The sequence below is a fragment of the Arachis stenosperma genome, chromosome 1, assembly GCF_014773155.1.
Source record: "Arachis stenosperma cultivar V10309 chromosome 1, arast.V10309.gnm1.PFL2, whole genome shotgun sequence".
NCBI classification, from domain to species: Eukaryota; Viridiplantae; Streptophyta; class Magnoliopsida; order Fabales; family Fabaceae; genus Arachis; species Arachis stenosperma.
The window spans coordinates 134,896,773-134,908,459 of record NC_080377.1 but is presented as its reverse complement, the minus strand read 5'-3'; the positions used below and the strand labels follow the sequence as shown (position 1 = coordinate 134,908,459).

The window sequence follows — 11,687 nt, the reverse complement described above, 5'->3', positions numbered from 1 at the left end:
TCCTCGAGTGGGTCTTGGATTGTTCACGTGGCAAGATCATAATGGGTGCTTAACTGCTTATATAAATTATGTAAGGACCGCGATGTAGGGAATCATTATTTTGCGATTTTGGGAGAGAGATAAAGAGGAATGGGATCGGCGGGGGAGTGGCTGGAGAAGGCGCTGGTGGAATTGTGTTCGAAGATAGAGACGGGATTGGGTTTGGGTTTGGATGAAGAGATTATAAAGGGACTTGTTTCTTACTGTGACCTTGCTGAGCCTCGCGATGCTAAGGAGTACCTTGATGTAAGTTATCTCTTCCTTTCAGCTGGAATATATATATATATACACACTTCGAATTATGTTTTACGGGATTTAGGGTTCAATTGCTATGAATTAATTTTGTTTGAGAATCTAACTTACTTTCTAGTTTATTTTATGTTTACTTTATACTGCAGAAAGATTAGGATGCTGTGTAATACCAATTTTGGGCTCTTCTGATGTTTCTTTGTTTGATTATGTGTAATTTTGATTACATTAAATTGTGATTAAAAATTCGTGATGAGATTAGGTATACTGCATCTGCTGAATGCATTTCTCTTATATTGGTCAACAATGAACATCATGATTTAGCTTGTAATTTGAGATCTAATAGTTGGATTCAAGAACCTTGTTTCATAACTGAGCTTTACAAATCAGTCACAAATCTATGACATAAGGCTTTCATGTACAAAAATAAACTTTATGGCACCTTAATATTTGGTCGTAGAGTAGCTTTTGCAAAAGAGATTATCTTTTTATGAGTGGGTCGTGTCTTTTAGTGTCTCACTTGAGTAGAAGATTTAACTCTGAATTACTTTATCTTTATTCTCCTCTGCAGAATATAATTGGTCAGGAAGCCGGGAAGCCTGTGATTGAAGAATATTTAAGACGGAGGGGTCACTTAGAACTCACAACCAAATCCAATGTTCCAACTGCCCAATTGCATGCCTATGTCAAACCTTCAGTTGAGGCATCTGCAGGTGGAAGTAAGAAATCATCGAGAGCACCAAAAGCAGTTACAGTCCAAAGAAGTAATGCCGAACCCATCAAGAATGCAGTTCCCAGCAATCAGAAAAATCAGGTTCCAACTTCAGGCGGTGAATCGAGTACATCACAGAAAGGAAACCAAGGGAATTCCAAAAAGAAGAAGGCTGGGAAAGCCATTTCGCTTGCCGAGGCAGCCAAAGGGTCAATTGTGTTTCAGCAGGGAAGACCGTGCTCTTGTCAAGCTCGTCGTCACAGGCTGGTCAGCAATTGCTTATCATGTGGCAAAATAGTTTGTGAACAAGAAGGAGAGGGGCCTTGCCATTTCTGCGGCGCACTTGTGTTGAAAGAGGGCAGCTCGTACGCTGGTCTGGAAGAAACATTGCCCCCTTTATCGAATACCGAAGCTGCTGCTGAAGCTTATGCAAAGAGGCTTGTCGAATATGATCGAAATGCTACTGCTCGTACAACTGTTATCGATGACCAAAGTGACTATTATGAGATTGATGGAAACAGTTGGTTGTCAAAGGAGGTACTATATTTTACTACTTGTATGCAACTTGCAATGATGTATACATCTGGTAGTCTGATCAAATTTTTTCTTCTTTTTCTTCAGGAGAAAGAGATGTTGAAGAAGAAACAAGAGGAGATGGAAGAAGCTGAACGAGCCAAACGGAATAAAGTGGTTGTGACTTTTGATCTGGTTGGACGCAAGGTTAGTATTTTGCCATGTCTTCCTGCTTAAAAGTTTACTAATTGGATTCACTGCGGGATGACATGAATTATCCTATGTCCTTTGAGTATGACTAGAAATAGATACCTTTCACCATGATATTTTTTCCTGTTATTTATATATGTATCTCAAGTTATCCTGCTTTTTCCATTTCTCTGAGGTTTCACATATTATTTGTTATGTTGTTTACTGAATGGAAGTCTTGAAGATGACATTAAATACTCATGTAACAAGCTTTGTTGTTTTTGCTATAACTACAATTATTGATATGTAGTTTAGCCTAAACTGTAAAGTACCTAGGATACATGTTTTCTTCTCTGCCTTTCTTTAATGGCCCTTATAGCAAATTAGCAACAAGTTCATGTTTGATTCTTCTTTTGTATAATTGATTTTGATGCAAAGTGATTACCTTTGGAAGTTCTTATAAAATTGATTCTGACACAATAGAAAATTTTCACTTCTCGCTGCAAAGAAAAGATCTGTTATGAAACATGCACTTGATATACTTGTTTACTGCGAACAGAGTTTAAAGGGGTCTGCTTTTTGTAGGTTCTTCTGAATGAAGATGAAGTTTCAGAACTAGAGTCTGACAATAGAATACTACGTCCACCAAATGAAAAGGAAGTGAACCGTATCAGACCAAATCCAAGTCTTAGAGTACAGCCCATTTTTGTAGACCTAGGATTCACTAAGAAGCATACAAAAGATAGGCAAACAAACAAAGGCGTAAGCAACAGTTTGTGCCTGGAGATTACTGGGAGGGTGCAACATGAAAGCAATGACATGAAGTATTTTATGATGGACAACCAATTGGCAGCAGCAGCTTCAAGTGAAAAATTTTGGAAAGCATCTTCTGCAAATGGAGTATACGATGATGATGATGGTGAATGTTTTAGGAGTAACCAATGAACTGAATTATATGTAGCTTTTGCATACTTCAGTCTAAGCCTTTTGGATTCTACGAAGGAAAGGAAGTAAATGAAGATGAGAATTTTAGGCAGATCTTTTAATACCACCAGGATGACACTATCAATCTATACGTGTTATCCGTTTCTATTTTAGATTTTGCGGTGTGACTGTTTTAGTGAAGTAAATTTGCATGACTAGCGTACACCGTGATTAGCAATGAAATCAGAAGGGCCAGTGGTGTTTGAACAACTGAAAAAACAGTGCAACAGATTGTTAGATGTTTTGTTGTTCTGTTTAATGCTAGCCTAAATTATTTATTAAGAACGCTTGTTAAAGGTACTATAATGGTAAGTTTTCAACCAAATTTACTATTTATTTCACATGCATATTTCCTTTCCTTTCTGATAAACTAAGGTTTTTGAACACGTATCAATACATTTCATTGCTACTATCCCCAACAGCAAACAGTTGCAATAAGTAATTTAAAAGTACGACATATTTACTGTAAAAGCAATCTATATTAGCTTAATCAAGTACAAAATGGACATTTTTTTCCCAAGAATAATTGAAGTGTCTTAACCAACATAATGAAGTATATGAAACAAGATAATATAAAATTTGAATTTGAAAAAGTATATGGAAACAAGAAGTGATTAGCCAAAAAGTAAACAACTTAACTAATTTATAATTATATTTAATTAAGTTTATTTGTTTTTTAATTTATAATATTTGATATTAATTGCTTTTCACTCCAAATTAAAATTCTGAATAATACGTTGGAGAAATAAGGGCAGGGATCACCGAACTTCCAACAATCCTAATTCTTAGTATATAAAAAAATTTATAAAATATATAAAAGAACATCCATTTAGTATGAAAAAGAAACATTCTGAATACTTAGTAGAAGAAACATCCTAATGCCTAGCATAAGCATCATTTACGTAGAGGTTTTGGATTCACCCAGAGCTATTTGGTTGATTTTTGTCTGATACCTTCTTGGTTCCCAGCATTGTTGATAAAATTTTCCTGCTGAAGCTAAGTTTTTATGTATCTGGTTTTCTAGTCATTCAGAGTTATGAGTGAGATGTGAGCAATTTTGTGCTAATCTGCTCCTGTTTCCTGTTGCATCTTTCATGTGAGAGGCCAGCCAAGTATTTCCAGTGTGTATAAATTGGCAAGGGAAGACATTAATGAATGCGAAGATCCCAAAGCTGTGGGAAGATGCAAATCCACTAGGGCAGTTCCTCTAAATTGTTACATGAGATATGGTTACTGTTTGCATTGAGGCTAGGCAGTTAAGGAACTGGCAATCAAGGTTGTCCCTCATTTCTCTAATAAGCAACTCTTGCAGAGCAGCATCATGAGGAAGATGCTGCATATGCTGTAGGCTTGGTATTCCCACAACTTGCCGGTTTCTCAGGACAAGTCAAATTGCGCATCCATTACAAGATAATTATTTTAATAAACTCAAAATATATTCATTAAAAAATTTATTAATTATTATGTTTTAAATGAATAAATGTTTTTTAATATATCAAAATAAAAGTTATTGATTACAAACCTCAACTTAATAATATTGTTATTTAAGTGGTGAACAATATTTTTACTTACAATATTAAAATATATAAAACCGTGTATTCCTTATAAGAAGACTTGGTTACAAGGCTCTATTATCTCACATGTGACTCCGTCACAAGTATCACTAGTCATTATTGGAACAAGTTTTACCAAATTTTGTCAAGCTGCTCCTACCTAAAGAAAGAAGGATTAGGTGTCGAATAACCATTCCACAAATAAAAATGTTTTTATTTCTTTATGAAATAGCATCTGTATGCTATAATCCACCTTGAAACTATAATCTCTTGTTATGTTTTCATTGTTTTGGTTCATTATACTCTTTAAATTTGTTAAATTTCCGTTATATTTTTCATATTAGTGTAACCATACATATTTATTGATAAAGAACATAAACATGGCTTCTTCAATGTTAGTTCTTGTATTCATATTTTGTTTTTATATTATAATTACAGTATTTATTAAAGAATAATAATTTAAATATTTGTCATATTCAATTCACAATATTCTTATTTTATTAATTTTATTCATAATTGTACTATTGTATTGTAACTTGTTGATTTTTATTTATATATGCGATATTTTAACGTAGACTTAAAAAGAAAATCATTGAAAATTATTTATACGAAAGATATAGTATATGTTTAATAATTATTTAAGAATATCTATACAACAAACATAAAATATACATATCAAATAAATTATTCAAGAATATTTATACAATAAAATAGAATGTATATAAATTAAACAAATTAATAAAAAAAATAAACAAAAAATCCTCTAAAATAAAAAAATTATAAATTAAAAATTTATCAATTTTATTTTAAAGATAATTAGACTCGGTTTTACTATTTTAACAACATTTTTCAATTCAAAAAGCTTAAAAACGAAGTGAAGGGTTGTGACTGGTGAAGAGTTGAACCGCCAAGTCAACTAACCCAACGGAATGCATACAAGAAGCAGGCGCAACAGTTGAGTGTTTCAACCAACTACTAATCCCCATTATACGATACATATTTCTGCAGTTCGGAGAAAACAAAGAATCATCATGTTAACAAAGGGCAAAGTACAAGGAGGAGACACCATTAAAAAGAATTGTTCATTAACTTCAGTTTTGATTGTAGTTGGATTGTGCGGTTTCTTCTACGTAGTTGGTTTATGGCAACGAAGCGGTTTCGGAAAGGGAGATAGAATAGCCATTGGAGTTATCAAAAGAACAGAGTGCATTACTCTCTCTGATCTCATGTATGACACTCCCAACAATCACAATGATGGTGATCATATCAAGGAATACAACTACAAGCCGTGTGATGCAAGCTTCATCGATCACACGCCGTGTCACCGTCGCAGCGGCGAAAGCCAAGAAAGGCACTGCCCTGCTCAGCAAGAAAAGTTGAAGTGCCTCATTCCTGCTCCTAAAGGGTATTCAACACCGTACCAGTGGCCCAAGAATAGAGGAGGAACACGGTTTCCTCAAGAACTTGATGCATACATTGATGAACTTTCATCTGTTATACCCTTCCACACGGGAATGATTAGAACTGCATTGGATACTGAGTGTAGGGTAAGTCTTGTTTTTCATGAGTTTAATTTTCATATAATTAATTGCTTTCTACCTTCTAGACTTGGAATAATTTTTTATGGATGTTAGGTTGCTAGTTTTGGTGCATACATGTTTAAGAAAAATGTAATTACTATGTCAATTGGAGGACATGAATCTCAAGTGCAATACGCAATGGAAAGAGGTGTTCCTGCTATCATTGGCGTTCTTGCAACCATGAAGCTGCCTTTCCCTTCAGGATCTTTTGACATGGCACATTGTTCTCACTGTCTCATTCCATGGGACACAGAAGGTGATGATAAACTATGATACGATGCTCCTTATTTACTTACTATTCACTGGTTCCTTGACAAGATCTGAAATTTTGGAACTTATTGTTGCACAGATGGAATGTACATGATGGAGGTTGACCGAGTTCTCAGGCCTGGTGGTTACTGGATACTTTCCGGTCCACCTATCAATTGGAAGAATAACTACCAAGAATGGCAGCGTTCCCAACTGGAACTTGAGAAGGAGCAAAGGAACATTGAAGATATTGCCAAACTTCTTTGCTGGGAAAAGAAATATGAAAAGGGTGACATTGCCATATGGAGAAAAAGATTAAATTGCAGCCAACAAGACACTCCACCCATGGCGGCAGCAGTATGCAAATCCACCCATGCTGATCATGTCTGGTAACTTGCTTCACTTCAACCTCATGAGCAGTTGAGAAACATTGTTTCAATGTGATAGATATATAATCATTCCTGTATTTTTTCTATCAGTTTAAACTTTTGAAATAAGTAATTTTTTTATATGATATCACAGTTTCTATGATCTCTAGAATTTGATCTTTATTGATCCTGTCTACTAGGTACAAGAAGATGGAAAAGTGTGTAACTCCTAGCCCCGGACCAAGCCGTTCATGGAAACCATTCCCAGAGAGGCTCAACGCCATTCCATCAAGAGTAAGCAGAGAATATGTGGAGGTATACAAGGAGGACAGCCGATTGTGGAAGAAGCATGTAAATGCTTACAAGAGGGTCAACAAAATCATTGACTCAGGAAGGTATCGCAACATCATGGACATGAATGCTGGTCTGGGAAGTTTTGCTGCAGCTCTGGATTCAACCAAATTGTGGGTTATGAATGTTGTGCCTACCATTTCTCAAAAAGCTTCTCTTGATGTTATCTTGGAGCGTGGATTGATCGGCATTTATCATGATTGGTAAATTTAGACATGCTTTCCTTTGTGTGAAGCACAACATTTTCATAAACCTTAATTTGTGTAATTCTGCTGCCTCTACAAGGTGTGAAGCATTTTCCACATATCCAAGAACATATGATCTGATCCACGCAAATGGTGTTTTCAGTTTGTACAAGAATGTGTAAGTTGGTTAATGTTGTTTCTGTTATTTCATTAACAATCACATGAATGTGTAACTGAAATGAAATTGATTTATGCAGATGTAGTGCAGAAGAGATGCTACTGGAGATGGACCGGATTCTGCGGCCGGAAGGAGCAGTGATATTGAGAGATGAAGAGAATGTGTTGAGGAAGGTTCAGAGAATAGTGAGGGGAATGAGATGGAAGACCAAAATGGTGGATCACGAGGATGGTCCACTTGAGCAAGAGAAGCTTTTGTTTGCTGTCAAGCAGTATTGGGTTGAAGGTGACACCAACATCACCACCACATGAAAATATCACAGGGCATGTCTTGTATTTCTAAGAGAATATTTGACTTCACTTAGATTATTTTCCCTCCATTCATAATTATGGTCAAAGGCATCGCCTTTACCTCAATTATACTAAAGAACCTAAAACAAAAAAAAAAATCATTTATTAGAAATTTATTACGAGTTACGAATTTCATATTTAGATAATATATGAATCTAAAATAGACATTGTTTACGAGGAGTGCAGAGGTCAGCAATTTTTGTGTTTTGTAACTATTAATTAGTTATCAATAGTATTTTTAATAGGGTAAGATTATATTCAATGGTGAGAGATTATTCACTTTTTTTATGATTAAGTATTGGCCACAAAAATATAAAAGTTACTGATTTCTAAACTTTTTCATTGTTTATTACTTTATTTATCTTAATTTAATTATATATGAATATCTTTTATTCTTAATTTATAGGATTAATAGTCTCTTAAAAAAATATCATATGAGATAAATTAATCTTTTCATTAATTTTTTTGATGATGTGTCGTTGATAATCGTTAATGTGTAAATTCAAATTCTTATCTACACTTTTGGTCTTTTATATTAAGTCTAATAGAACATTTTTAAAGTATCACTTTTAATATTTTTAAAAAATAAATTAATTTAAAATTAAAATTTGTATTAAAATTTATAAATGAAATAAAATAAATTTCACCTTAGAAAAACGATATGTTAGTATCACTTTAATAGAGAACCAATAAAATTTTATTATTTATATAATTATTTTAATAAAATGATTAAAAATAATATAAAATTCTAATTGAATCGAGACACAATATGAGAATGACAAATCTCATTTTTAGTTTCTATTTCGAGAATTACCTGAAATGTTGATTTGGGTATGAATGTGAGGTTCAGACTCTTTATGAGGCATCATCCGACTTGTTGCGCTGAGGTGCCACTGTCCGAGTTCCTCGTGAAGAGGTAGGGGATGGTACCTACGAGAGACTCTGATGTTTAAATTAGCAAGGATTTTAAGTAGGGTTTTAGTAGAATAGAGCGTGTGTATACTTGAGGGGGTGTCAGTGTATTTATAGTAGAGTTTGATGACCACATTTTTTGGAGTAGTTCCACTTCCACCTTTAATTTATGGATAACCGTTTCTTTTATTTTTGGGAGTTCGTTGGGATCTATCTTTTAGGAGAGACAGAAATAGCAGCAGAGATTCGGGGAGGTAATTACTTATTTAGATAAGTAACGTTGGTCCTTGTCGCCGTATCCGACCTCTTAAAGAGGTCGGGTAAATGGTAAAGGGTACCCTTTTTGGATGGGCCTTTTTGTCCTTGTTGAGCCTAGCTCTATGTTTTGGGCCAGGATATGAATAGTGGCCCTGTTTGAGTCCGAGCTTTTATGAGTTCGGGCTCAAGCATTTCGTGGCTTCAGTTTTCGTTGTCAGGTACGCAGCCTTCAAGAGGTCGGGTACTCGATGTGTTTTGAAATTTTGAACATTACCACTTTAAATGAGGGGCGAACGTTACGTGGCAGTTCCCTTGCAATCCGCACATGGTTTTAAAGAGGGATGTAAAATGACTGTTTTGCCCCTTCTCTCCTATATAATGCTTCGCGCTCTCCTTCTTCTCCTATTTCCATTTCTGAAAACGCTCCTTTTGCTTCCTTCATTGCAAAAAACTCCTTCAATTTCTTTCTTTGTTTTTTGTTTCGTAACCATTTTTCAGTTTCAAGATTTTCTCTATCTTGATTCATTTGAAGAGTTCTTGGAGCTTTCGAAGAGGATCATTCGTGATTTTGCTGCTTAACGTGCCCTTCAATTTTTCAAATTTCATCAAGGTTGGTGTTTTTATCCACTTTTGCTTGTTGTCTCGATTGTTCTGCATTCATGACACTGTTCTGAATGGTCCCCTGAATAGTAATGTTGGTGATGAATTTTGTTTTTACGTTATCGATACTGGCGTCTTGAGATTTTGATAACTTGTTTAACTGTTGTTGCTTTGTTTATTGCTAAAAAACCCTTTTGAAACTGTTTTGCCGTCTGGGATCATAATTATGAATTTTGGCTGTGTCTCTGGAATTTTTGAAAAATTGTTGCCTTTTATAGAATGCCATCGTGTTGTCCCCTAATGGCATTGCTATTGCTAGTGCAGGAGTGACACCATTTCTAAAAAGATCTTTTGAAATCGTATATTTATTTTATTTTGCTTTACCTAACTTCTTTTGATTGGTGTCCAAGCTCTTTAGTGAGGACTTCTTTTTGTTGCATTTGTAGGTATAGCTTAATGTCTCGATCCATTATTCACAACATGTCAACAAAAGTCCTTCCTTCCCTTTTAGCTTGGGAAGATACTTCTGTCCTTACCATTGTTCCTATAGTCGATAGAGAATATGCCGAGACATTCTGTAGACATCATAGGCTCTGTGAGAATCGGGAGGATTAGCGAAACTATGAAATAGTAGTGGCCAATCCCGAAGAGAGGGTATGCTTTTCCCCCTTAGATAAGTCGGAGCGTCCCTTTTTCTATGCTTATGATTGTTTTTTTTTTTCCGAAACTAGATGTTAGGCTTCCTTTCTCTGATTTTGAGAGTAATGTTCTTTGGACTTGTAATGTTGCCCCTTCCCAACTTCATCCTAATTCTTGGGCATTTCTCAAAATATACCAACTCCAGTGTCGGGAGCCTGATATTCGACCTTTTCTCAAGGTCTTTTTTTACCTCTTTGTTCTGACCAAGCCCTTTGGTTCAAAATAGCTAACTTGGTTCCTTCTGTGCCATTTAGGGTAGGAATTTTTTTTTTTTATTTTTGATGAGTCCTTCCACGACTTCAAAATTATTTTTTCAAGGTCTGAGCGGTAGAGAGTGTCCGATCTTTCTTTTTGGATGAGAATAATGAACCATGTTTCCCATTATATTTGGAGAAAAAATCCGTGATAGCTAAGTATAGTGTAGATGCCTTAGACAAGCTTGAGAAGGCCGTAGTTGACTTGTTTGAAGAGTGCTAGGGCCGAGCTCCTCACTTGGACACCAAAAAATTCTTAGGGGACCCCGGTCAACTTCGGTCCAAGCTAGGTAGTTTTCTTACTTTTGGCTTTTGATTTTTGGTTGTGATTTGTGTTAGTAATTAATGTACTTTTACTTTTGTTTTGCAGAAAAAATGGCTCCAAAATCTGCTGCGATGAAGACAATATGGGCCACAAGAAGAACGTTGTGGCTCATGGTATTCAGCAGAAAGAAGCCGGGGGTTCCTCTGTCCGATCTAATCCCAAGAAGTTGGACTCGGGTCCTTCAGCTCTAAAGGAAGTTATCCCCGTTCTAGCTTCTCGGATAATTTCTCCCGATTCTCCTTCAGGGAGTGCTGGGGACCGTCCTTCTCCTTCATCCTTGGAACCTCCTCCCAAAAGGCAAAAGACTGTTGAAGCGGAGAGTATTTACGATAAGGGTTTTGACGGACTTGTCTGGAGTGAGAGAAATATTCTCTCTCATAGCCGTATCAGTATGGAAGATGTGGCTATTCAAAACCACCATCAACACATGGCCCGACATGGAATTCAGATGCGGGTGTGTGTACTGCTCTAGCTAGGGAGTTAGAAAAGACTCCTATAAGCACCACACATAGTTCTCTAGTAGCTTCCCGAGTTGAAGTGGAGAGGCTAAAGGAGATCAAGTAGGAACTGGAGGAAAAGATGGATGGACTGACGTCTGATTTGGAAAAAACTCGGCTAAAATGAGGAAGGCCAAGGTATCATTGGCCATGGCGGAGGGGTTGAAGAAGAAGGCCGAGGAGAGCTACACCTAAGTTTTGGGAAGAAGCTCGACCTCCAAGAGGAGTTGAATAAAACCAAGGAAAGATATGCCATACTTAAGGAGTCTCTGGTTGAGGGGATGGACGAGATATTCGCCAACCTGAAGGCCCAAGTCCAAGTTCTTGTCCCAGAGGCCGATCTTTCCTTGTTTAGTGGTGCGGAATTTCTAACCACAAACTATCTGTCAAGTACACCGGGTCGTACCAAGTAATACCTTAGGTGAGTGAGGGTCGATCCCACGAGGATTGATGGATTAAGCAACGATGATTGATTAATTTACTTAGTTAGGCAAACAGAAAATAATGTTTGAGAGTTCAAAGGCATTAAACAATAGAAAGAATATTAGAGAAAGGCACGTAAATAAGTTGGGAATAAAATATGGAGAGACAGTTAAGGTTTCAGAGTTATCTATTTTCTGGATTGACTTTTCTTATTAATTT

General features: G+C 36.0%; 2 protein-coding genes across 2 annotated transcripts; both read left to right on the top strand.

Moving 5' to 3' along the window:
• The first annotated feature begins 85 nt into the window (after positions 1-85).
• On the top strand, positions 86-3,027 carry LOC130979931 (uncharacterized). Its single transcript, XM_057903521.1, has 4 exons — positions 86-285; positions 860-1,537; positions 1,622-1,720; positions 2,288-3,027. The coding sequence occupies exons 1-4, from the start codon at positions 130-132 to the stop codon at positions 2,645-2,647; spliced, it is 1,293 nt and encodes a 430-aa protein (XP_057759504.1). The 5' UTR covers positions 86-129; the 3' UTR covers positions 2,648-3,027.
• Positions 3,028-5,208: 2,181 nt separating this feature from the next.
• On the top strand, positions 5,209-7,742 carry LOC130939056 (probable methyltransferase PMT2). The gene is made up of 6 exons (XM_057867201.1): positions 5,209-5,786; positions 5,874-6,075; positions 6,169-6,457; positions 6,637-6,990; positions 7,073-7,150; positions 7,230-7,742. Exons 1-6 carry the CDS (start codon positions 5,271-5,273, stop codon positions 7,459-7,461), a joined length of 1,671 nt encoding a protein of 556 aa, XP_057723184.1. The 5' UTR covers positions 5,209-5,270; the 3' UTR covers positions 7,462-7,742.
• The last annotated feature ends 3,945 nt before the right edge of the window (positions 7,743-11,687 follow it).